General features: G+C 32.8%; 1 protein-coding gene across 9 annotated transcripts in view; it reads left to right on the top strand.

Moving 5' to 3' along the window:
- LOC111053639 (NPC intracellular cholesterol transporter 1) overlaps positions 1-24,497 on the top strand; it is a 94,040-nt gene that overhangs the window by 35,555 nt on the left and 33,988 nt on the right. For 2 of the 9 annotated variants that reach the window (XM_039419424.1, XM_039419423.1), the window contains exons 2-8: positions 4,908-5,070; positions 9,497-9,694; positions 11,761-11,914; positions 15,593-15,734; positions 17,647-17,836; positions 19,356-19,463; positions 23,353-23,481. In XM_039419424.1, the coding sequence (XP_039275358.1) occupies positions 4,908-5,070; positions 9,497-9,694; positions 11,761-11,914; positions 15,593-15,734; positions 17,647-17,836; positions 19,356-19,463; positions 23,353-23,481 (1,084 nt within the window). Of the gene's footprint in view, positions 1-4,907; positions 5,071-9,496; positions 9,695-11,760; positions 11,915-13,014; positions 13,157-14,469; positions 14,660-15,592; positions 15,735-17,646; positions 17,837-19,355; positions 19,464-23,352; positions 23,482-24,497 lie in introns of all 9 variants that reach the window. The other 7 variants (XM_039419422.1, XM_039419420.1, XM_039419427.1 and 4 more) reach the window with 5 other exon arrangements.

Here is a 24,497-nt window from a genome sequence, read left to right as displayed (position 1 = left end):
CTCACTTCGCTCGGTCAAAAATAGGTCTATGAATATCCTAGGTTAATTAATAATCTATGAAAAATTTCAAGTTAACCAGTCCAGTAGTTCAGACGTGATGTCAAACATAATTTCCTTATACCGTAGCCCACGTGTGTAAGCCAGTTCTTTCATTTATTATAGTAAAGATTTAGTGTTGCCTTCGATAAATGCTATGGATCAAATGAAGTTTGTAATTCTCATTTCTAATAAAACTTGTTGACATTTATTGGAGTTTTGTAAATTATGCACAAATGTCTGATGATATATATTTTCTGTAAATCAACATCATGGAATGTTGTGAGAATTCGACTTGAGAGTTTTTACATTACTGTAAAAATGCAAACTGTATGGACGGCTTGCTAAACGGGAGGGGCAGTTGACTTTTTGCAGGAGAGTTTGAAAAAGTCAATCTCGATCACCGTTTTCCACGCGATTTGCCGGAAGTGGGGAGGGGGAGTAGTGCTTTGCATTGTATGGGCTCACATGCACTCACATTTTTATAAAATTACTTTTTACAGTGTGTTCCGACCTGCCAAGGCGAAAAGAACCTACAAACTATTGATTCTAATTACACGAGTTGATATTACTAAGAAAAATATTATCATTCGGTGAAGCATAAATAAGCTGCGTTTACAACATTACATCTCCTGCACCTCACGTTTCCAACATTAGGCTCTATCTAATGTTGTCAACATTAATACTATTATTCAAATATCACACTCCATGTTCCACAACAAGCTAACGCTCCTAATTTCTTAAAATTTATTGGATTTCATCTACGTTGAGTTTCACTTTTAACTGTCAGCTTTAGTTAAATGGGAAGCATTGGTGTGATTCACGAGAAATGTTGACAGTTTGAAGTGAATCTCTCTATAGTAATTTCTCGCATGCAATGAAGTCGCAATCTCTTGATAAATGTTTCGGTCAAACTGAAAGCTCAGTGCACTAGAGAGATTGATAATTGGTGGAACAACCGAAATTTTAATCGATTTTCATGGGCTTTTGGCAACTTGGATTTGTTTTATACAGTATTGATATCTACTACAATATCACCTCATTACGGTACTTCTAGAAAAGTTGCATGCATTGTGGGTGCTAGTATACAATTCAAAGATGTAGTTTCGAACGCTAGGATTGTATTTTAAAAACATCGCATTACAGTATTAGTATTGTGCTGTTTGAAAAATCGCATTTATTAGTAAGCTTTGAGTTAGTTTTCTGTAAAATATAGAATAATTCTCTAAACTATGAGTAATAAACAAAAATTATCTGTATATGTGTTATATGAGTATATCATAAAAACGAATAGTTCTCTATAATAACCACATTGATCTATTTCGTGAATCATTAAATAGAATCAACAGTTGCCAACAGTTTGCAATAATTGGATAATCAAATTTTCTCTAATTTCGAGCTTATTTTTAATTTTAGGTGAAAATGTTACGGAACATTAATTGTAGAGATTCTCTTGCTCAATCTTTTCCACTCAAAATTTTTTGTTCAAATTGAATCTGAAGCCTGATGATTGAGAATCTAAAATCAAACTTTGCATAGATGGGGCGGTGCTCCTGAAATTTTTACAGATATGGGACTTGTGGCAGTTGATAGAGCTTATCGATGACTATTCTAGATATAACTTTAATCAAAATCGTTGGAGCCGTTTTCGAGAAAATCGCGAAAAACCCTGTTTTTGACAACATTCTCGCCATTTTAGCCGCCAATCTTGAATTGCATTTGATCGAAATTGTTCGTGTCGGATCCTTATAATGAAAGGACCTTAAGTTCCAAATTTCAAGTCATTCCGTTAATTGGGAGATGAGATATCGTGTACACAGACGCACATACACACACACACACACACACACACACACACACACACACACACACACACACACACACACACACACACACACACACATACGCATACACATACATACAGACCAATACCCAAAAACCATTTTTTCGGACTCAGGGGACCTAGAAACGTATAGAAGTTTAGAAATTTGGGTACCTTAATTTTTTTCGGAAAGCAATACTTTCCTTACCTATGGTAATAGGGCAAGGAAAGTGAAAAAATAGATCGTAAATAGCTTCGAAAGAAGCTGAACTCACCAGAGAATTATTGTCAAAGATTTTCAACAAATTGGAAGAAATTAATTTAGCATTCAAAAAAATATCGATAATATTACTTGGAAATATTTCATAACTCTGTTTTAACAGGCGAACGCCTGTTTTTTCACCTAGATTGTATCTATTGTCTATGGATAGATAAATGAATAATATATTATAGAATAAAAGAAAGAAAGCCATCAAGTATTGTATAATTTATCTACCCTGTGAAATATGATCAGTTTGGACGCAGTTTAAAAGTGATTTCTTTTTTATTTTAAAGTCATCATAGGAGTATATCAATTTAGTACTACCTCCTAGTAGTTCTCTATCCCAATACAAAAGCACAAAATAAGGAAATTTGGTCATATTGTTCCTTACTCCGAGACAGAAGTGACAAGAATTATTGATATGAACTTCAAATCTGAATGAATTGTACTTTTGTGGATTGGCTAGGGCTAAGATAGGTGTACTATTCAGGAATCAAAAACCAACGAGTGAAAGGAGCCTATTTTATATTGTATACAAATTTTGTTAAAAATTCGACCGATTTCCGCTTCCGTGTTTTATTCTCCACCGCTCTATATTGAAGAATGAGCAACTGTATTATTTCGTTATATGTAAGAATGCAAAGCTATGTAGAAGGATCCTTCATGAAGAATGACACGGTAGATTGATTTTCTTGACGAAAGTCTTGCGATAGATGATAGATGTGAGTGTCAATATTTAAAGCTTTGTTGTTAAGCTTGTGCCACAATATTCAATTCAATATGGCTTCTCAAAATATGCGTTTGACACATTACAGATAGTTGTCTGCTTTCATGTAATAAGTGAGTAATTTCCCATGATCAATCTTGTAGTGTCTACACAACATTATATTTTCCAAACACAGCGATTGTTGGCTCGGAATCAATATGGAGTGAGTCAACCTTCTTCGTATTCCAATCTAATAATATTGCCACTGTTTCATATTTTTCTCTAATACATTTCCCAGGATGGTTTTATTTCATCCATATTAAGCGGAAAACACTGGGAATATAAGTAATACTCACGTTCCTGAATCTTGATTAGATGAATTAATTGAAAATATGCGTCAGCATGAAAAATTATGCATTGTTCTTCCCGCGAATTCTGAAATCATCCGCGCGTAAAACTAAATATTGCTGTTAAATTGCTGATTTTAAACTTGGGTCTGAGACTTATGAAGTTTAACATTTTTCAGTTTGTAAAGAATTATCTATGTTTCTTTTTAAATAGTTTGACATTCTCGTACTCATGAATTAATTCATTTCCAATTGAGTTTTCGTTAGTTTGAGTACCGAGCTAACGTCAGATTACGATAAAAAGTCACAAGAGTACAATAGCTCTACCTGTACGCGTACCTAACTAGAATAATCAAGATATGGTCCTGAATTTAATTCTGACCAATTGTAACCTTATTCCCGAAAAATATATTTTCAAGATACAAATAAAGCCTTCACGTGAAGAAATAACTCTGTTCTGGTAAAAATGCATGTAAATTTGTTTCAATGTAACGTTCACGTTCACAGTCGCTGTCATAAGTTTTTCAAATGTATTTTGATTTTTAAGGATAGAGATGTGTGAAATATTCAATATAAAATTTAACTGAATACCAATGCCACACATACCAAGTTGATTGAGAAAACGTCACTAAAATTCTCTCTTACAACTCTTGAAACGAAGCTGAAGAATCTGCGATACTAATTTTTAGCTGCTGACATTCCTTGCTGTCCGAAGTACAGTATTATTTAATTTGACATGATTATTATTTATCACTAAGATTCTAGAAATAATCTTCTGCTGATTATAACTTGGAATAGGAGAGAGAAAGTATGCTATCACGGTTGTGATGGGGAGCTAGATGTGTATAATTACTGATTATTTTCTCAATTCTCTCTCTCCCTATTTCTCTCTCTCTCTCTCTCTCTCTCTCTCTCTTCTACAGGTAGTACATCTTTGTCTTAACAGATAGTGAGTGTCTTATAGAGTGCTTTAAATGTTTTTATTGCATTTTTCCCATGTAAATTACTATAATTTTCATTTGATTGCTTGTCAATCATTTGTTGCAGATTGATTGTCCTTGCAGATTATTATTGTTTTGAAGTTGTGCAATTTTATTTATTCATGTATTCCATTTATTCAAATCAAAATATGCTTAATTATAGAAGCAAAATGTGATTAATGATAATTTTGTTGCCAAACTACAATTTTATTACAGTATCATCTCAATATTTTTTAACCATATAAAGGTAGACGCACACAGATCGTCATCGGACGGACGGCACGCATCGGACGGATCGGATTATTAGATTTGAAGCATTGCTTTCAATTGGAGTATGCATACTTATCCGCATCCGTATAGGTATGCGCACTCCAATTGAAAACAATGCATCAAATCTAATCATCCGACGGACGTCCGATGCGTGCCGTCCGTCCGATGACGAACTGTGTGCGCCTACCTTTAAGTCGACGATTTGATTGTGAATGAATGATAATAGTTTATAATATTGACAATTTTCCCCCTTATTTGTGAACAACTTCATTCATGTAAGGTGATCAAAATTAATGAATTGATACTATAGCAAAAGTGTCACACTATAAATATTGCAAATGGAACTATATCCATTACAAAGATCTTTTCAAATGGATGATGGTTAGAACCTATCCAGATCTGATAACAATGATTAATAGGTTTGTTAGTATTTCTTAATTTTTTAGTAAAAATCGATCTTTTATTTTGTGTCAACTTTTTTCAGAATGTGGTCTCATCTGAGTATGGGTGCGTGTGGTATGGGCAGTGCGACCAGAAGGAGAACGGGCATAAACTCAACTGCCCATACGATGGGCCCCCCAAAGAGGTCACTGATCCCGACATTGTTATACTATTGAAAAAATGGTGTCCGCGATTAGTCGAGAATGGTGAGTAGAGAATTCATGTTTAACTGAAATATACATTTCCTAGCACAGTAAATCACTAACTTGAATTTTTAGGGTATACATTAAAATGATCTACAAGCATAAAACTACTACTGTACAATATTGTAGTAGCATTGAGACTGCAATCCTAGTTTGTGTGCAAGTTTTCACAAAAGTCGTATAATTTCTGTTGAATTTGAATTTAAAATTACTTAATAACTTTACAGGGGTGCTGCCACAAACCCATTGACATTCATTTCATTTGAACACTGCTCAAAACTCAAAAGACGGTGTGGTTTGTTTTTCGGGTTTTTCTCAATGAGATTCAGAAGGCTTTGACTTTTGAACCAATTTGTTGGAAGTATTTGGAAATAACATAGGGCTACGAGAGAAACTACTAGACCTAATAGGCAAAGAAACTAAGGGCCGGTTTCCGAGCTCGGGATTTAGCTAAGTTCTAGACTTTAACTGGCTTTGAACTCTGGAGTCAGAAAATTGTCTTTCCGAGTCAGAGCGTTAACGTAGTCGAGGACTTGAATAGACTCTGGAGTTTAGAGATCACGTTAGACCCTGGATTTTTTAATTTCGCTTCCAGAGTCCAGGACTTGAATTAGATTCTCGCCTCTTTCCGAGTCAAGGACTTAAAACAGCGTGATTTCAAACCCTCGACTGGGGTAGGGTTTAAATTCAAGTTCTAGACTTAACTGAGCAAACACAATTTAGTTATTGTTTTGGATTAGATAAAAAACCAAATAGATGTCATGGAATACCTAAATTATTTGGATTAGTGCATCTAAATTCATAATTTATAGTTTGAAAATTCATTTAGGAATAAAATTGTATCAGAGTTATGCGTAAAAAACTAACCTCATTTTACGACTGTGACATAATCTTTATTTCTGTATAAAAAAAAACCAAAATAATTACAAAATTGCACTTGCAGAAATTTCACATAATATACAGAAATATTCTACCATGCAAGTGACTAAGTCACGTCCGCATGGAGGAGCATCAGAGAGACAGAAAAAAACATATTTATTGAAAACGAAAACGAAAGAGAGAAAAATATATAACTAAATAAAACTAAGAACTATCTAAAATAGTGTATACAATACCTATTTTCTTTAAATGAAAAAATACAATAAGAATAATAAATTAATTAATTTGAGATGAATTGATAAAGACAGAAATACATAAATCAGCAAGAGTGGAAAATTCTATGCATAAAATAAAATAACAACAAGCTCAAGATAAGACATGATACGCAAATCTCAGACAAAAGTCAAAATTAACAAGCACAATAAGGTAAGGGTTTGAAAAATTTAGAATACCAATAACCTAAAAATGTTCAAGAAAAATAATACAAGGATTGCCTTGGAATTTATATTCCAATCTGAATATGATGAGTGAATCAATGTCAAATTCAACATTTCAATAATATTAATAATAATAGTATAACAATAATTAATTATTATTCCATTTTTTTTAACAAATACGTTTTTAAACTCATAGCCTAATGAAATTTTATTTCAAATCACTGGTTAGGATCAATGATCAATAATAGCATAACGTAAAATGAAATGTTTATTCATTCACCTTTCAAAGGTTTTGCTTTGAATAGGCCTACAAAGAAATCGAAACGTATTTTTACTTTCCTTGCCCTACTACCATAGGTAAGGAAAGTATTGCTTTCCAAAAAAAATTAAGGTACCCCAATTTCTAGTTTTCTATACGTTTCAAGGTCCCCTGAGTCCAAAAACATGATTTTTGGGTATTGGTCTGTGTGTGTGTGTATGTGTGTGTGTGTGTGTATGTGTGTGTGTGTGTGTGTGTGTATGTGTGTGTGTGTGTGTATGTGTGTGTGTGTGTATGTGTGTATGTCTGTGAACACGATAACTCCATTCCTAATTAACCGATCGACTTGAAATTTTAAATTTAAGGTCCTTATACCATGAGGACCCGACAATAAGAAATTCAATAAAATTCAATTCAAGATGGCGGAAAAAATGGCGGATAATTACTAAAAAATCATGTTTTTCACGTTTTTCTCGAAAATGGCTCTAACGATTTTCTTCAAATTCATATCATGGATAGCTATTTATAAGCCCTATCAACTGGCATAAGTCTCATTTCAGGGAAAATTTCAGGAGCTCCGTAATATTCTTGAGAAAAATGGCGGATAATGACTAAAAAACCATGTTTTTCACGGTTTTCTCGAAAACGGCTCCAACGATTTTCTTCAAATTTATACCATGGATAAATTCATAAGCCCTATCAACTGGCATGAGTCTCATTTTTGGGAAAATTCCAGGAGCTCCGTAATATTCTTGAGAAAAATGGCGGATAATGACTAAAAAGCCATGTTTTTCACGGTTTTCTCGAAAACGGCTTTAACGATTTTCTTCAAATTTTTACCATGAATAGCTATTTATAAGCCCTATCAACTGACATGAGTCTCATTTCTGAGAAAATTGCAGGAGCTCCGTAATATTCTTGAGAAAAATGACAGTTACTAAAAAAACCATGTTTTTTCACGATTTTCTCAAAACGGCTCTAACGATTTTTTTCAAATCCATACTCTGTATAGTTATTTATTAGCTCTATCAACTGACATGAGTCTTTCTCCTGGGGTACTAATGGGGGCCACCCAATCCTTGAGAAATGGACTTTGTAACCTTCTTCTCGTGCATGAGATAGGTAGGTACACGGTTTTTACTTTTTCTTCTTCCATATACCGTGGGTACGGTAGGTAGAGCAGTTTATAAAAAGAACACAGTCATAGTCAAGATATTTCATCTGTGGAACAGCTGTTTTGACGAATTTCAAAAAATCATCGAATTTCACAATTTACATAAAGGAAAACGTACTCTGAAAACAATTGTATATACACATATACAATAGGAACTCAGGAAGTGAAAGTGCAAATTTTTAGTGAGAAAAATGAAGAACCCAAGACATAAACTATAAACTTGAGTGTTGGTAGGAAATGACATTGGGTAATACGGCAAGGCAGAACATCCAAAAGGATCTCTCTGCCTATAAAAGCCATAAGAGTAAATAAATAAACATATACAGTAGTCTGATCGTAGTTGCAAATATTTTGCCGTCAATCGTCATTATGTTATTCCCCTAAATTATTCTCGTTTGATAATGAGGCTTATATTTCAATGAGCAAGGAAAGTTGTGTGAGTGTACCACACCAGATTTTTACAAAATAGTTTGGAGAGCATGATCATTTGAATTGTCCCGCTGCAATCAGCTGTTCCGTTTTGCTATAATGCCAACAGCAAAATATTGTGAATTTCCCTCATTTTTACTGCGTTAAAGTCCTGGACTCAAATAAGTCGAGAACTTGATAGACTCCGGAGTTTAGAAGATAAAACCGTGACTCAGAAAGTCAATTTAGACCAGAGAGCTTATTTTAGTCCTGGAGCTTATTTAGTCCTGGAGCTCGGAAACCGGCCCTAAGTGTCTTGAAAGGTCTATGTTTAAATTAATGCGGTTGAGTACTGATTCCACAATTTTTTGCTCTCTTCTCTGGCCGGCTTCACCAAACTCGTTCAAGACATTTGAACATTGTCAAACCAGTTACGGTTTGCAACGAGTGCACATATGATTTCTATGGTGATAGTTTCTATCGATAATTCCAGTGCAAACTTTGAAACCGCATCTGAGTTGATCGTGTTCAAATGTCTTGACCGAGCATAGATATTTCAAAATACCATACTATGTGTTTTTGTAGAGAATACTTCTTCTTACCCTCCTCCTCCTCCTCCTCCTCCTCCTCCTCCTCCTCCTCCTCCTCCTCCTTCTTCCCTCCTCATTTTTCTCTCCCTTTTTCCTCTTCTTCTTCTCTCCTTTTTTCTTTCTCTTCTTCTTTTTATTCTTCTCCCTGTTCTTCTTCTTCTCCTTCTCCCTCTTCTTCTTTTTCTTCCTCTCCTACTTCTCCTTGTCTTAGTACTTCTACTTCTACTTCTTCGTCTCTTCTTCTTCTTCCCCTTTCATTTCTTCTTCTATTATTATTTTTCTTCTTCTTCTTCCAATTCTTCTTCTGCAACTTCTTCTTCCTCATGCTCTCCCAAAACAACCTCCTCCTTATCACAAGTGTCGTATTATATCAGATTCAAGATAAGCCAATATAAGTGTTTTTATATAGAGAATTAAAAGAACTAGACTCGCCAAATTGTCTAAGTACAGTAAATGTTTCAAGTGAAATCTATAAGTAAAATATGTTCTATCAAATTCGGTTGAATGTTGATTCTACTTATTATAATTTATAGATAATTCTTCGCAAAGAAACTAGACTCGCCAAATTATCGAGTGAATGTTTCAAGTAAAACGAGTAGGTAAATGTTCTATAAATTCAGATGAATTTGTTTTATATTATTTCGGTTGAATGTTGATTCCACAATTTGTGCTGTTTTGTCAGAAAACAATGCGTCAGTGAAGACGTGCTGCGACGCTGAGCAGATGAAGCTGCTGAACACCAACCTGGCGATGGCGTCGAGTTTCATCAAGCGATGTCCGGCCTGCGAGCGAAACCTCATCGAGCACATCTGCCAGTTCACCTGCGGACCCGATCAGAGTCGATTCATGAGGGTGGCTGGCAAAAACGTTTCCAAATCTGGTCAGTGAAAAGATCATCTCGAGTTAGGGCTGTATATCTATAGTGTAAATATAGTTACTACGCCCCGTTTCTGAAAGCCAATGTTCGCAATCCGGCCCTTAGTCAGCTGGAACTGATTGCATATGCTATTTCTGTGATTTTTCCATTCATTTAAAAAAGCTGATTGACCGAGCGAAGTGAGGTCTAAGATTCAAGTCGAGGGTTTGGCATTTCTCTTAATGTTTAAATGTTTATATGTTGCGCATTTACGGCGAAACGCGGTAATAGATTTTCATGAAATTTGGCAGGTATGTTTCTTTTTTAATTGCGCGTCGAGGTATATACAAGGTTTTTGGAAATTTTGCATTTCAAGGATAATATAGAAGGAAAAAGGAGCCTTCTTCATACACCAATTATCAGAGTAAAAATCAGACTATAGAACTATTCATCATAAATCAGCTGACAAGTGATTACACAGATGTGTGGAGAAGCCAGTCTATTGCTGTATTTCCATAAGGTCTGTAGTTTCAATCAGGTAGGTACTACTTGTGGATGAGAATACTGCTTGAGGTCTACTTTTCACAGAACTACTAGTAATAGAAGGGACATCATTTATGTAGAAAAGGAATAAAAGGGGCCCAAGATTGGAACCCTGAAGCACCCCTGATGCACACCCTAGAAGGATAACTCCCTAATAGTACTAGTAGTTCTGTGAACAGTGGACCTCACGCAGTATTCTCATCCACAAGTACCTGATTGAAACTACAGACCTTATGGAAATACAGCAATAGACTGGCTTCTCCACACATCTGTGTAATCACTTGTCAGCTGATTTATGATGAATAATTCTATAGTCTGATTGTTACTCTAATATTGGCGTTTGAAGGAGGCTCCTTTTCCTTTTATGTAATCCTTGAAATGCAAAATTTTCAAAAACCTTGTATAAACGTCGACGCGCAATCAAAAAAGGAACATACCTGTCAAATTTCATGAAAATCTATTACCGCGTTTCGCCGTAAATGCGCAACATATAAACATATAAACATTTAAACATTAAGAGAAATGCCAAACCGTCGAATTGAATCTTAGACCTTACTTCGCTCGGTCAATCAGCTTTTTTAAATGAATGGAAAAATCACAGAAATAGCATATGCAATCAATTCCAGCTGACTAAGGACCGGTTTCCGAAAATTGGCTTTCAGAAACGGGGCGTAGTCGTGGACTTCAAATTAAATTTCGAAAAACTAGAAAATTGAACACAAAATAGAGAGAAAATAGTGTGAAGTTTCAGCTATTTTGAATTATTTAGGAATGTTTCATTCCGCGAAGGAAAAACGTTTCCAATAATAGAAATGAGAAAATCAACATTATTTTGCTGTGACTATTTTCTGCGACTACGCCCCGTTTTCGAAAGCCAATTTTCTGACTCCGGCTGCTTAAATTCTAGAAATTAGCTTAATAACGAGCTCGGAAACCAGCCCTAAATGATAAATCACAAGAGTTTTTTATTATGCACTTTCAAAATGTTATTTTTATATCCTCAAAAAGGACGAAGGAGTGTGACAATTTTGTTGTCCAAAGAACTTGACCGGTAAAAAGGTTCGAAGAATACGTTTTCAAAGTTGAAGCTGATTGATCAGTTCTTCTTAAAGTTATTGTAGAACATACAAACAGACGGACCACGACTTTGGCCTTGAATAAGTCAAAAGTGAAAACTCGCTAACACTCGTTCAATTATAAAATAGACTAGCTGCACTAATTTCTCATTTGCGAATCAAATATCTGACATAACTTTATAGCAATTGATCTCTGACTGAGTTGATTTGTTTGAAAGTGGAAGAATTCCTAGCTCTTTAGAGTGTGGATGAAAGCTAGGCTTAAATTTGAATAACCTGGAAAAAAATTAGAGCCGTAAAACCACAATACTTATGAACATTGGACACTTGTCCAAACTTGAAATTTGATGCAATTCATGAACGCTAATATATTTCCCTTAAAGTTGAATATTATGAATTTGATTTCAGATCATGTATGCACTTTCCTTTTTCAAAAATTGAACAATTCGATTTTCATTTAATGATTTTCAGGAGTTGAATCCATAACTGCAATCGACGTCTTCATTAGCGAAGAGTACATAATAAAAACTTACGAATCTTGTCAGAATGTTTACGTGCCGGCGGCGAACAGTTTGGCTATGGACTTCCTGTGTGGATTGTCGACATCCAGGTGCTCTCCAAAAAGGTAGGAAAATACTTTATGAATCCACCTTGTAAACACGCATTCCAACTAACTTACATTTTACAGAGTTTCTTCTTTAAATATTGCTGAAGGTTTTTAAGCTTAAGTTGAAACTGACAAATTTCTCGATATAGGCCCACTACCATAGACTTTTCAGGGAAAATGAACTTGTATATATTTAAGAAAGAATAAGCTTGATAGCTTATATAGTATTATTTCCTCCATGATACAGTAGCACTAACAGAAGCATTACAGTACCACTGTACTCTTTCCAATTGATTTTTTTCTCGATTTGAATAAAGATCTGCAGTAGAACTTCGATAATTCGGACGTCAAAAATCCGGACCGTCAATAATCCGGATTTGTCTCTGGCAAGAAATAAAATTTTTACTGTGCGTTGTACACATGTTGCTGTAAATAAAATACGATACAGTGCATTAAAAACGTGTTTTAATGTATATACAGTACCTTATACTCTACCTACCAATAATTGAATACTGTATATGCAATTTTAACAGCTTTGTTTCTTGAATAGTGCGTGCTGATCGTTTTTTTAACGTAATTTCGATAATCCGGTTGGGGTCCGGAACCAATTAATCTGGATTATTGACGTTCTACTATATTACTGAAAATAAAAAATTGATTGACATGGGAATCCCAATTATTATTTATTAATATAATTCAATATAATCTTGAATAAATTTGGATTGACCATAGATAAAAATTAAACGCAACGAGCTGTATAGACAAAATAACTTCAACCATCTCAACACACAACACATTTTTCACTTGTTGTTTGAGATAAGCTGCGTTTCTGTGTTGTCAGTGTTCTGTGTATTATTGTGTTACATTATCATGTGTAATGAGTTAAATATTCATTATTTTCAAGTTGTGTCGATTCCAGTTCTATTGTGCTGTTTTTGATTTGTGAATGTTGCGTACAGCGTACTGCCTACCTGAAGTAATGCCTTCCCAAATCGATCTAATAAATAACTTCGAGTCATTTTATCTTTGTCCAGTTATGTGTCTTGTAAATACTTTTAATTTATCTTCCCATTTATGCTACTATTGCTTGATTATAATAGAATTGTATCAATTTCCAGGTTGTTCAACTTCCTCGGAGATCAAGCCAAGAACATGTATGCTCCATTTCAAATTAATTACATTATTACAAATGAAGATTCAGCTAATAATGGTACCATACCATTGTATCCCGAAGTGTATTCTTGCAATGCAGCTTTGAATGTGAGTATTATTTTGCAATTTCACTTCAAGTAGATCTATAACAGTTCAAGTACAGTAAACGGTTCTTGTTATTAACTACATACAAATTAAAATCCATTCTATTGTCATTCAATCAATCAATCAAATCATTTAGGTATTGTTAAAAAACATTGGAAATGTTACATCAACGTCAAGATATCATTGCAAGGAATAAGGCAAGTTCATATTCAAAAGAATATGATGAAATACAAATTATTCAATACTTGAATTGTTTAATTAATACAGAAATAAATTTAGTACCTTCTTTATTTTAAAACTACCAGTTTTCAGCTTTCAAGTGTCCTTTTTGAACTAGTAGTGTTCATCTTCATGTGAAAAAGTTTTTTTCACTCTAGACAAATAACTATTGAAAAAAGGTAGGCCTACTGTATAGTTAGTTATTTCTATTTTAATTAAATATATCCCCAAAATAGATAAGTGAATTTATTGATATTTCCTACTTCATTATATTGAATCCATGACTAAATATGAATGAATATATCTCCAAAATGAAACTGATAAAAACACACAATAAAATATTATCAAGTGTTCTTTAATTCATTGCAACATTACTAGTTTCAAGGGCCATTTTCAATTAATAGTTTTTCATTGTGTGCTTTGATGATAATTAGTCCATAGAGAAGAGTGAATATCAAAATTGAGTGGTATGTTCACTGTGCAGTCATTTTTTTATTTTTATTTATTTATAATTTTTACAAAGAAGCACTGATCGGGAGAGAAAAACTAAGGATACTCCTTGTACTATTCCTCTCCCAAATTTAGATAACATTTTTAAAGTCCGAAATAGGGTTATGATTTCACTTTTCTAAAATTTAGTCCATTTTCACTCAAAAACAACGAAAACTAAGAATTTTAAATTTTGCCGGTTAAAAACAGAATAAAAAACAAAAATATCACTCTCAAATCACCATTAATTGGATAATTTTTGCATAATTTTACAAAATTTTAGTGCCAAATAAAACACAACTCGCTATTCATCGTGTGTTTTAATGATCAATAGTCCCTAGAGAAGAGTGATTATTAAAATTATTGTGTGTTTTAATAATCAGTAGTCCTAAAGAGAAGAGTGAATATTGAAATTGAGTGATATGCTGACTGTGCAGTTAGTTTTTCATTGTATGTTTTAATGATCAGTAGTCCTAAAGAGAAGAGTGGAAATTAAAATTGAGTGACTTGTTCATTGTGCAGTCAGTTTTTTATTGTGTTTTAATAATCAGTGGCCCAAGAAAGAAGTGTGATTATTATAATGTTGTGATATGTTGATTGTGATGCAGTCGACGTTGCCCGCATGCAGCTGCATGGACTGCGAGGCAAGCTGTCCCGCTCCCGCACCACAGCTGGACTGCGCCGCAGACGACCGCAGTCTGCTGCAGTTCAACGCAATCATCGTCTGTGTATTCATTGTCGGCACCGGCTCCTTTCTGTTCGCCTTCCATTACGGGCCCAAGCTCTGCTCCAGAGTCGGTTAGTCTTACCTAATTCAGCTGTAACAATGATTAAAAGGATAAATCAAATTTTATTTCGGCTTAATAACAAAAAGAAGCATTACAGTACCACTGTACTCTTTCCAATTGATTTTTTCTCGATTTGAATAAAGATCTGCAGTAGAACTTCGATAATTCGGACGTCAAAAATCCGGCCGTCAATAATCCGGATTTGTCTCTGGCAAGAAATGAAATTTTTACTGTGCGTTGTACACATGTTGCTGTAAATAAAATACGATACAGTGCATTAAAAACGTGTTTTAATGTATATACAGTACCTTATACTCTACCTACCAATAATTGAATACTGTATATGCAATTTTAACAGCTTTGTTTCTTGAATAGTGCGTGCTGATCGTTTTTTAACGTAATTTCGATAATCCGGTTGGGGTCCGGAACCAATTAATCTGGATTATTGACGTTCTACTATATTACTGAAAATAAAAAAAATGATTGTCATGGGAATCCCAATTATTATTTATTAATATAATTCAATATAATCTTGAATAAATTTGGATTGACCATAATTAAAAATTAAACGCAACGAGCTGTATAGACAAAATAACTTCAACCATCTCAACACACAACACATTTTTCACTTGTTGTTTGAGATAAGCTGCGTTTCTGTGTTGTCAGTGTTCTGTGTATTATTGTGTTACATTATCATGTGTAATGAGTTAAATATTCATTATTTTCAAGTTGTGTCGATTCCAGTTCTATTGTGCTGTTTTTGATTTGTGAATGTTGCGTACAGCGTACTGCCTACCTGAAGTAATGCCTTCCCAAATCGAACTAATAAATAACTTCGAGTCCTCTTATCTTTGTCCAGTTATGTGTCTTGTAAATACTTTAATTTTATCTTCCCATTTATGCTACTATTGCTTGATTATAAGAGAATTGTATCAATTTCCAGGTTGTTTAACTTCCTCGGAGATCAAGCCAAGAACATGTATGCTCCATTTCAAATTAATTATATTATTACAAATGAAGATTCAGCTAATAATGGTACCATACCATTGTATCCCGAAGTGTATTCTTGCAATGCAGCTTTGAATGTGAGTATTATTCTGCAATTTCACTTCAAGTAGATCTATAACAGTTCAAGTACAGTAAACGGTTCTTGTTCTTAACTATATACAGTACAAATTAAAATCCATTCTATTGTCATTCAATCAATCAATCAAATCATTTATTGTTGAAAAACATTGGAAATGTTACAACAACGTCAAGATATCATTGCAATGAATAAGGCAAGTTCATATTCAAAAGAATATGATGAAATACAAATTATTTGATACTTGAATTGTTTAATTAATACAAAAATAAATTTAGTACCTTCTTTATTTTAAAACTACCAGTTTTCAGCTTTCAAGTGTCCTTTTTGAACTAGTAGTGTTCATCTTCATGTGAAAAAGTTTTTTTCACTCTAGACAAATAACTATTGAAAAAAGGTAGGCCTACTGTATAGTTAGTTATTTCTATTTTAATTAAATATATCCCCAAAATAGATAAGTGAATTTATTGATATTTCCTACTTCATTATATTGAATCCATGACTAAATATGAATGAATATATCTCCAAAATGAAACTGATAAAAACACACAATAAAATATTATCAAGTGTTCTTTAATTCATTGCAACATTACTAGTTTCAAGGGCCATTTTCAATTAATAGTTTTTCATTGTGTGCTTTGATGATCATTAGTCCATAGAGAAGAGTGAATATCAAAATTGAGTGGTATGTTCACTGTGCAGTCATTTTTTTTATTTTTATTTATTTATAATTTTTACAAAGAAGCACTGATCGGGAGAGAAAAACTAAGGATACTCCTTGTACTATTTCTCTCCCAAATTTAGATAACATTTTAAGAGTCCGAAATAGGGTTATGATTTCACTTTTCTAAAATTTAGTCCATTTTCACTCAAAATAACGAAAACTAAGAATTTTAAATTTTGCCGGTTAAAAACAGAATAAAAAAACAAAAATATCACTCTCAAATCACCATTAATTGGATAATTTTTGCATAATTTTACAAAACTTAGTGTCAAATAAAACACAACTCACTATTCATTGTATGTTTTAACTAGCCGTCAGGCTCGCTTCGCTTGCCATATCCGTCTAGCCAGGGGGCTCCGCCCTCTGGACCCCCGACTGGATCGTCTAAAAATGAGATCAGCGGGCTCATTTCGCCCGCCTGCATTTTTCATTTGAGCATGCTTCATTCCATCAGAAATTCAAAGTACTTCCTCGCTCGATTCAATCACCGATTAATTTCAATTATTTAGTGCAGGGTGGAAAACTTCGTTAGGATATTATGAGAATTATTGTACTCCAGTCTAGCCTTTAAAATTAGAGATAGGAATGACGTGGAGAATTTACAAATTCCTTCTAACACAAACATTATTACACCTCAGCTGAGCTTCTGTAGTAAAATTTGAACATTTTCTGTTCATTTGTTCTCAATAAAACTGAGAAAGCGCAAAAGAACACTGGTAAAACGTAGATTTTGGGCGTATCTTTGGCGTTATTTCAAATTCCTTCTAACACAACATTATTACACCCTAGCTTAGCTTCTGTACTAAATTTTAACATTTTCTGTTCATTTGTTCTTGATAAAGCTGAGAAAACGCTAAAAAAAACGCTGGAAAAACGCAGATTTTGGGCGTATCTTTGGTAATTTTTCCAAATCCGTTCTTAGTGCGCCTCTAAAGGGCCAACTGTACATAACTACCAAATTTGAACGTTTTTAATAATAATAGATATAGATGATCAGTAGTCCATAGAGAAGAGTGATTATTAAAATTATTGTGTGTTTTAATAATCAGTAGTCCTAAAGAGAAGAGTGGAAATTAAAATTGAGTGACTTGTTCATTGCGCAGTCGGTTTTTTATTGTGTTTTAATAATCATTAGCCCAAGAAAGAAGAGAGATTATTAAAATTTTGTGATTTGTTGATTGTGATGCAGTCGACGTTGCCCGCATGCAGCTGCATGGACTGCGAGGCAAGCTGTCCCGCTCCCGCACCGCAGCTCGACTGCGCCGCAGACGACCGCAGTCTGCTGCAGTTCAACGCAATCATTGTCTGCGTCTTCATTGTCGGCACCGGCTCTTTTCTGTTCGCCTTCCATTACGGGCCCAAGCTCTGCTCCAGAGTCGGTCAGTCTTAGCTAATTCAAACTGTAACAATAATTTGACGGGATGAATCAAATCAAATGAAATTTTATTTCGCCATAATAACAAAAAAAAAAAAACATAAAAATAATAATTCATAATACAAAGTTGAGAAAATTAGTAATAAAAACTAGTAACTTTGTAAATCAAAATAACATATAGGCGCTGCCTGCAAAACCAGTTTGAGTTCTGACAGCGAGTATCATCAATATACATTTTCAATAAAAAAATTCCAATACAAATGTATATAAAATGAAACAAATGAATAGGTGGTTTCTATAGATTTATAAATAAATGTAGATGGTTTCTAAATGAAATTGAATGCTAATATTCCTTCTCTGTAATTTATTTGAAAAATAAGAATATTAAATTAGAAAATAATATTGTCAATTACATAAGTGAAATTGAATTTCGAATCCACTTATTCATTTGTTGATTCAAATCAAGTAAGCCTATATTAGTTTCAAAATTTAAGCAAATATTGTTTACTTCACATAATATGAGAAAATATAAAAAATATTTCCAATTTCAGAAGTGAAATTGAATGTCAACTCTACTTATTCATTTGTTGAATCAACTCAAATAGGCCTATTAGTTTCAAAATTTAAGCAAATATTGTTTATTTCACATAATATGAGAAAATATATTTCCAATTTTAAAAGTAAAAGTAAACGTCGATTCCGCTTATTCATGTGTTGAATCAACTTCACTATATTAATATTTGTCTCAAAATTAGTGAATATTGTCTACTTCTCATATGAGATTGTATGACAATGTATCTACTGTAATCCGTTTATTGGAAGGACTACATTATTTTGTTTCATTCATTCAATTTAGTTGCAATATTCCTGTACCAAATATAAACCTCAACTCATTCAAAGTGAAATTAATACGTTAGGATTCTTTTTCGAATCCCTATCTTTCTGGGATAGTTGTACAGAGTGAATACAATTAAAATCTAGAGGATTTGAAAAATTAAATATATACTACTTGTTCAACTATGAATGGTATTTATCTTGGTAATTGCAACATGTTCCACATCTTAACATAATTTATTAAAACGTCTTCAAATTAACGTAAATAGGACTGCTAATTCTGATAAAATTTAAAAAAAAATGATAATATTGAAAGTTAATAGTATGAAAAGTTTTAGTGAAAATGGAATAAGTTAGTAGTATTTTCTATTCGTAGTTCAGTTGTGTTTATGGTATTTATTGATTCAATTTGATGGTATTGATTTGAATATACATAAAATCAAAGCAATAATACTCAATAGCTACCCTATTGTTTATTTAAAAAATGACAGAAAATAAGTATACTTAATTTCGAGCAATTTATAATTGCAATCACATCTTACATTGAATTAATTCTAACAAATTTATTGCTGTTAAATAGCATCATAATCATATTTTCACGAAATTGGGGTATGAATTCATTATTATGTGGGATATGTTTTGGTTAGATTGAGAAGGGGTAAAAATAGCATTTTATTTGGGTCTTGCAGCGTCTTCTGAGGGACTGAAATGGAAAGAGTCGATGGTCGGCCAAACACTCAATGGAAACCAAACGCTCAACGATGATGAAACAAGTCCTTTCCAAATTGACAAATCTAGTATGTCTCACCATCTTTGACAAACTTACGCTTTTCTTTTTCTGTCACTGTCGTTTTGTCCTTCTCTCTAGCTTCAACTAATGTGTGTTAATGGGGTTCCGGTGCAAGATGAAAATTGTACAGTAATTAAAATTAATGAAGAGTATGTGATTGTTTGTAGGAGAATGTCTTAATCCTTTGAAAACTTGATAGCACTCCTTAATAGATAAAACTGTATTGTCCGCCAGCCAAAAAGCACAAGTCATAATGTCATATACATCAAACATAAAGTAAACAGACATTATTACATATTATTAAGATCTCATATTCACGTATTTCTAATTAAAACGCCAATACCTACTTAAAGACTAAAAGCAGCTAATTCTCACATAGCCTACACTTTCCGGGTTCAAGATTCTTTGAGAAATAGGATATTAGTAGGGGTTAAGAGTGGGACAGTAGAGAGGGGAAAGACTGTAACATTTTATGACTTATCATGGTATTTACTCTCTTTAATTAAATACTTCAAATTAATTTTTTATTCATCTTCAGATCCTGGAGTTCACTTTTCTACTTCATGAATACGTTAACTCAGAAACTAAATTTTTTTGTAGATTAAAAACAGAATATTCTATCTAGTTCTATCGACATACATTATTCATCCGAATGTGAAGAATAACTACTACTGCATCTTTATCAAGAGTGTTGTAGCTCCCAATGTTTCAATATTTTCTAAAAACATATATATTTATACACTCATGTAGGTCTACTTTATTTAAACATTACATTTTTAAAAAAGGTTTCGTTTTTGTTCTGCTGTTTCATAGGAAAAACGCATGCCAGAAGCTTCTCTATGTAAACTTCGCATTTGTATAAAAACTATTATTCATTGATTTTCCATTAACAGTGTTATTTTCACAGTATCACTATTTTCTTTTGCTTCCTTGCTTTGCATGATTGTTCAATTCTTAGTGTAACATGGTTTAAAAGGCTTCTCCACAATTCAGATTAGTCCAATTTGTAATTATTATTATGAGGCCTTGTTGCACCCATGTAACTGAGATGTTGAATATAAATAAATTAATTGTAAAGGCTTACCGTATAAAAAATGTTATATATTTCGTATAGTAATATTTATTGGGAAAAGTTTCAGTTTTTCATTCATTTATTGTGTTCATTCATATTTTAAACTATATCAAACCATCAATGTTGTTATTGATAAATCATTTTTGATGAGATCAATAAAAACTCAATGTAAAAATTCAATAATCAATACCAACATTCCTCTATTCAGTTTCAAATTTGCGCTGAAACCCCTATTTCAGACATTGAATAATACCTAGATCACAGAATACAAATACAGCAGTATTTATATTCAATTATAGAAGTTTTCTCTGTCTAGATGTTAGATAATTTCGTAATACACTGCATGAGCGATCGCGCTGATAAGCTCGATAAGATAAGTCGAGCTCCATGCGTCTGCAACTCACTTTCTGAGGGTGATCAATTTGAGAGCAGAACTCCTCCGAATACCATTTATGAGTTTAAAAATCGCTTCCTGGTGGTTTGGAACCCACCTAAAGCTGTAGGTCCATTCATCTCTCATCATCATCCATCTCATTATCCATGCTTAAGCTTAGAGTTCATATCGGCTTCATCCTCACCAAAAAAAGGTTTTGGATCTTTTTTACTACCTACTTAATATTGTTGAGTTATAAAAACTATTTTATTTGTTGGAGATCAAACTAGTTTAGCCTCGATCAAGCGATTTCCTAGGAGTAGTGTTTCATTTTCATTTGATTCTCACGCACATTTCTTAACAAATACATTCTGGTATAGGTAGGAACTCATAAAAACCCAAGAATTAGTTATTCTAGAGGCTTATCATAACAAGCTTTCAATGAAATATTAACGATATTTTAAATAATTGTGTGGTGGATACTCATAAGATAATATTCACAAAAAAATCACCATTACCATTATCATCAGCTTTCATGGCAGCACTTGGTGAGACAGGCTTTATAGGATAATCAACCTTTTCACCTTACGTGAAATTAACAATATTCTGATCAGTTAATTGATCAACATCTTAACCAATCACACAGCATCTTCGGCATATTTTTAACGTTTCATGAGACATACTCAGGCTCAATTTTCATAATCGCAAATTATTTATTCAATTATTTACTTATACATTATGTAACAAGCTGCACAATTGCAGCTTAAATTGGTCTATTCATTTATTTATTTACATTGCAACTTGTTGTTATATAAGTTTGTGACTATGATAACTGACCCTTCATCAACTCAGGGACTTGTTCATTATCTCATTTTAGTACTTCGATAAGAAGTAAAATTATTATTTTTTAACAGATACAATTTTACTCCGTTTTCTGGTTTCAGTGTACTACCGGAGTTAAATGTAGTGAAATATTGGAAAACACCAAACTAACTTATCACCCAAATATATTTTTTCAAATTTAGGATTATGTCTATTGAATTTTCCATTAATATTACAGTAGTTTAGGGATTATAGTGGTACCGCGGTAGGTCTACTACTCTAAATTTATTTATTGGCTCCTATAGACTTTATCTTTATTTTATGTTTTAAATTAACTGAATATAGTACAAAATGAAGAGTACATCTAAGTTACTAATTTGTACAAATGAGCACAAACCTTGTTGTTATAGTTTCGTATTTCCTGCTTGTGTTTTGTGTGTTGCATTTTTTTTTTGCTCTCATTTCAATTGAAACTTTATATTCCTATTTATTCATTATATTTAATCCTCTATACTTGTTTCAATTATTCATTTTAAACCTTCTCCTTTACATGGCTGCTTGCCATATGGAGTAGGTCAATTTTCTTACTAACAAGTATAGCATCTTCTTTTAATTACCATATTACTGTAAAATTTTTAATCAGTGTAGCCTACATTTTCGGAAATTTGTATACGTCTATCAGGTTTCTTAGAAAAATATATATTATTATGCGATTGTGGTTTATAATTGGTTTTGTTAATTATTATTATGTTGTATTCAACAAACCATCTTCAGTTCAATGGTTTGAGCAAATTTATGCGAGGCTGAGCAAGCTATTATTATACCACTATACCAGTATCTAATAAATAAAATCAGTTCTATAGTGGGCTACTTACTTGTTTGTCGTTGCATTATACTAAAATATAATATAAATTATTTTATTAATTTATAAATTATTGATTTTACTAGTACTGTACAATATTATTTGTGTGTGAATACCATCAGTAGCCTACCGTTGATTTTAGTATAGTATAGGACCTGCTTTTCATATTCACATAAAAAATGTATTATTATCAATTTTCTATAGAATCACGAGCACTCTTTATTTTTTGAAGACTAACTATTCTTTGAAGACTAGTTGGCCATTATCGGCCAACTATGGTTCCGCCAACTATGCCATTATCGAGTGTCCATATGAATTATTATTAGGAAGTAAACAAATATTCTAATTCTTCATATGATGAGTATTATAGATAATAAATAGGCTATTATTTTATTATATCATATTATCTAATATATTTCTTGTTCGCGACTAGGAATAAGAGTGATTACCTGAGTTATTGATCTTCCAATGATACCTCTTGGCATGTGGCATTGCTTGTATGTGCACAGTTCTTGATTTTCAGGCTTTTTTATTTGTCCTAGTCTTCTTTATTTATTCAAGCACATTCTATTGTTATTTCTGTACTGCTTTTTATTCCTATATGGGAATAACAAAACTTTTTAAATTACAATAATGCGATCAAAAAAGTTGTAATACAAAAACTCTATTCGGGTAATATTGAAAGAGTCGTCAATTAAAAACCTATAACTGAATGTATGTTCATATAATTGAATTATCAGTGTATTCATTAGATTTGTTGTTGGCAGGAGCGGCGACGAATAGCCTCAGCAAGGAAGCAATCAACCACAATGATCCTGAGAAGCCGTCGTTTATTGAAAAGTTGGGTGCTAATCTCGACTGTAGGATGGAGAAATTCTTTGAAGGACTTGGCTTTGGTAATTCATTTTCTTATTACCCAATTATAAAAAATATGTCTACTTTCAGCTTTTAAACACGATTGTAGATAAATTGTTAATGTAGCCTAATAGGCCTAAAGGAGGTCGTATTTAAGGATATTACCTTTTTGGTTAGGGCTACTTTTAATTATCAAGAAATAAAAATAAAAAAGTACCCTTTTTAAAAAATTTTACTCACAACATGTTTCAACTTCAATGTCATTTTCAAGGAAGCTCACTTCATACATTAATGTTGAAACATGTTGTAACAATTTTTAGAAAGGGTACATATAGTTTTTTATATTTTTATGATTTAAGGAGATCTATCAAAGGTCTACTTCTACCATAATTTGATTGTATGGTATGAGATGTTGTGGAATTTCTCCATAATTGAAAGAATAAGACTTTGATATTGTCAATACCACTTTAATTTATTCGAAAATTAATTCATAATTCAGTACCAGGTTTCATGGAACTGATGAACTGATTGAACTGATGTAGTAGGTTTTACCATGAAACCTAGTACTGAATTATGAATTAATTTTCGAATAAATTAAAGTGGTATTGACAATATCAAAATCTTATTCTTTCTACTTCTACCAATAAACATAAAATTTGTTGTTTTCATGACAATTGAATCATGAATTATTTGTGATTTTCTATTAATATTGAGATGTTCCCAAAACTATACTCCAAGAATTTATAAATGAGAGTTTCAGATACGTACATAAACTGAAAGAAATTATTTGCAAAGTGAAATTTTGGTACCGATGTGGAGTTGGAAATGGATAGTTTTATCTGCTCTGTCCAATGAAATACAATGAAATAAAACCAGTAGCTTGAAGTAAATTCGTTTGGTTTTTTGTTGATGTGGATTCCTTTACAGGAAGGTCCCACCTCGACCGAATATATTTTCAAGCCTAATTAGAGCCGGAAATGGGCCGTTAGGCCAACGCACACTACAGCAGACAGACTTTTTAGGCAAACGAAGAAAAATTAAACGTCTACATGCAGAC

This window comes from Nilaparvata lugens, chromosome 1 (genome assembly GCF_014356525.2).
Source record: "Nilaparvata lugens isolate BPH chromosome 1, ASM1435652v1, whole genome shotgun sequence".
Lineage (NCBI taxonomy): Eukaryota > Metazoa > Arthropoda > Insecta > Hemiptera > Delphacidae > Nilaparvata > Nilaparvata lugens.
This window is presented reverse-complemented; position numbering and strand designations above follow the sequence as displayed.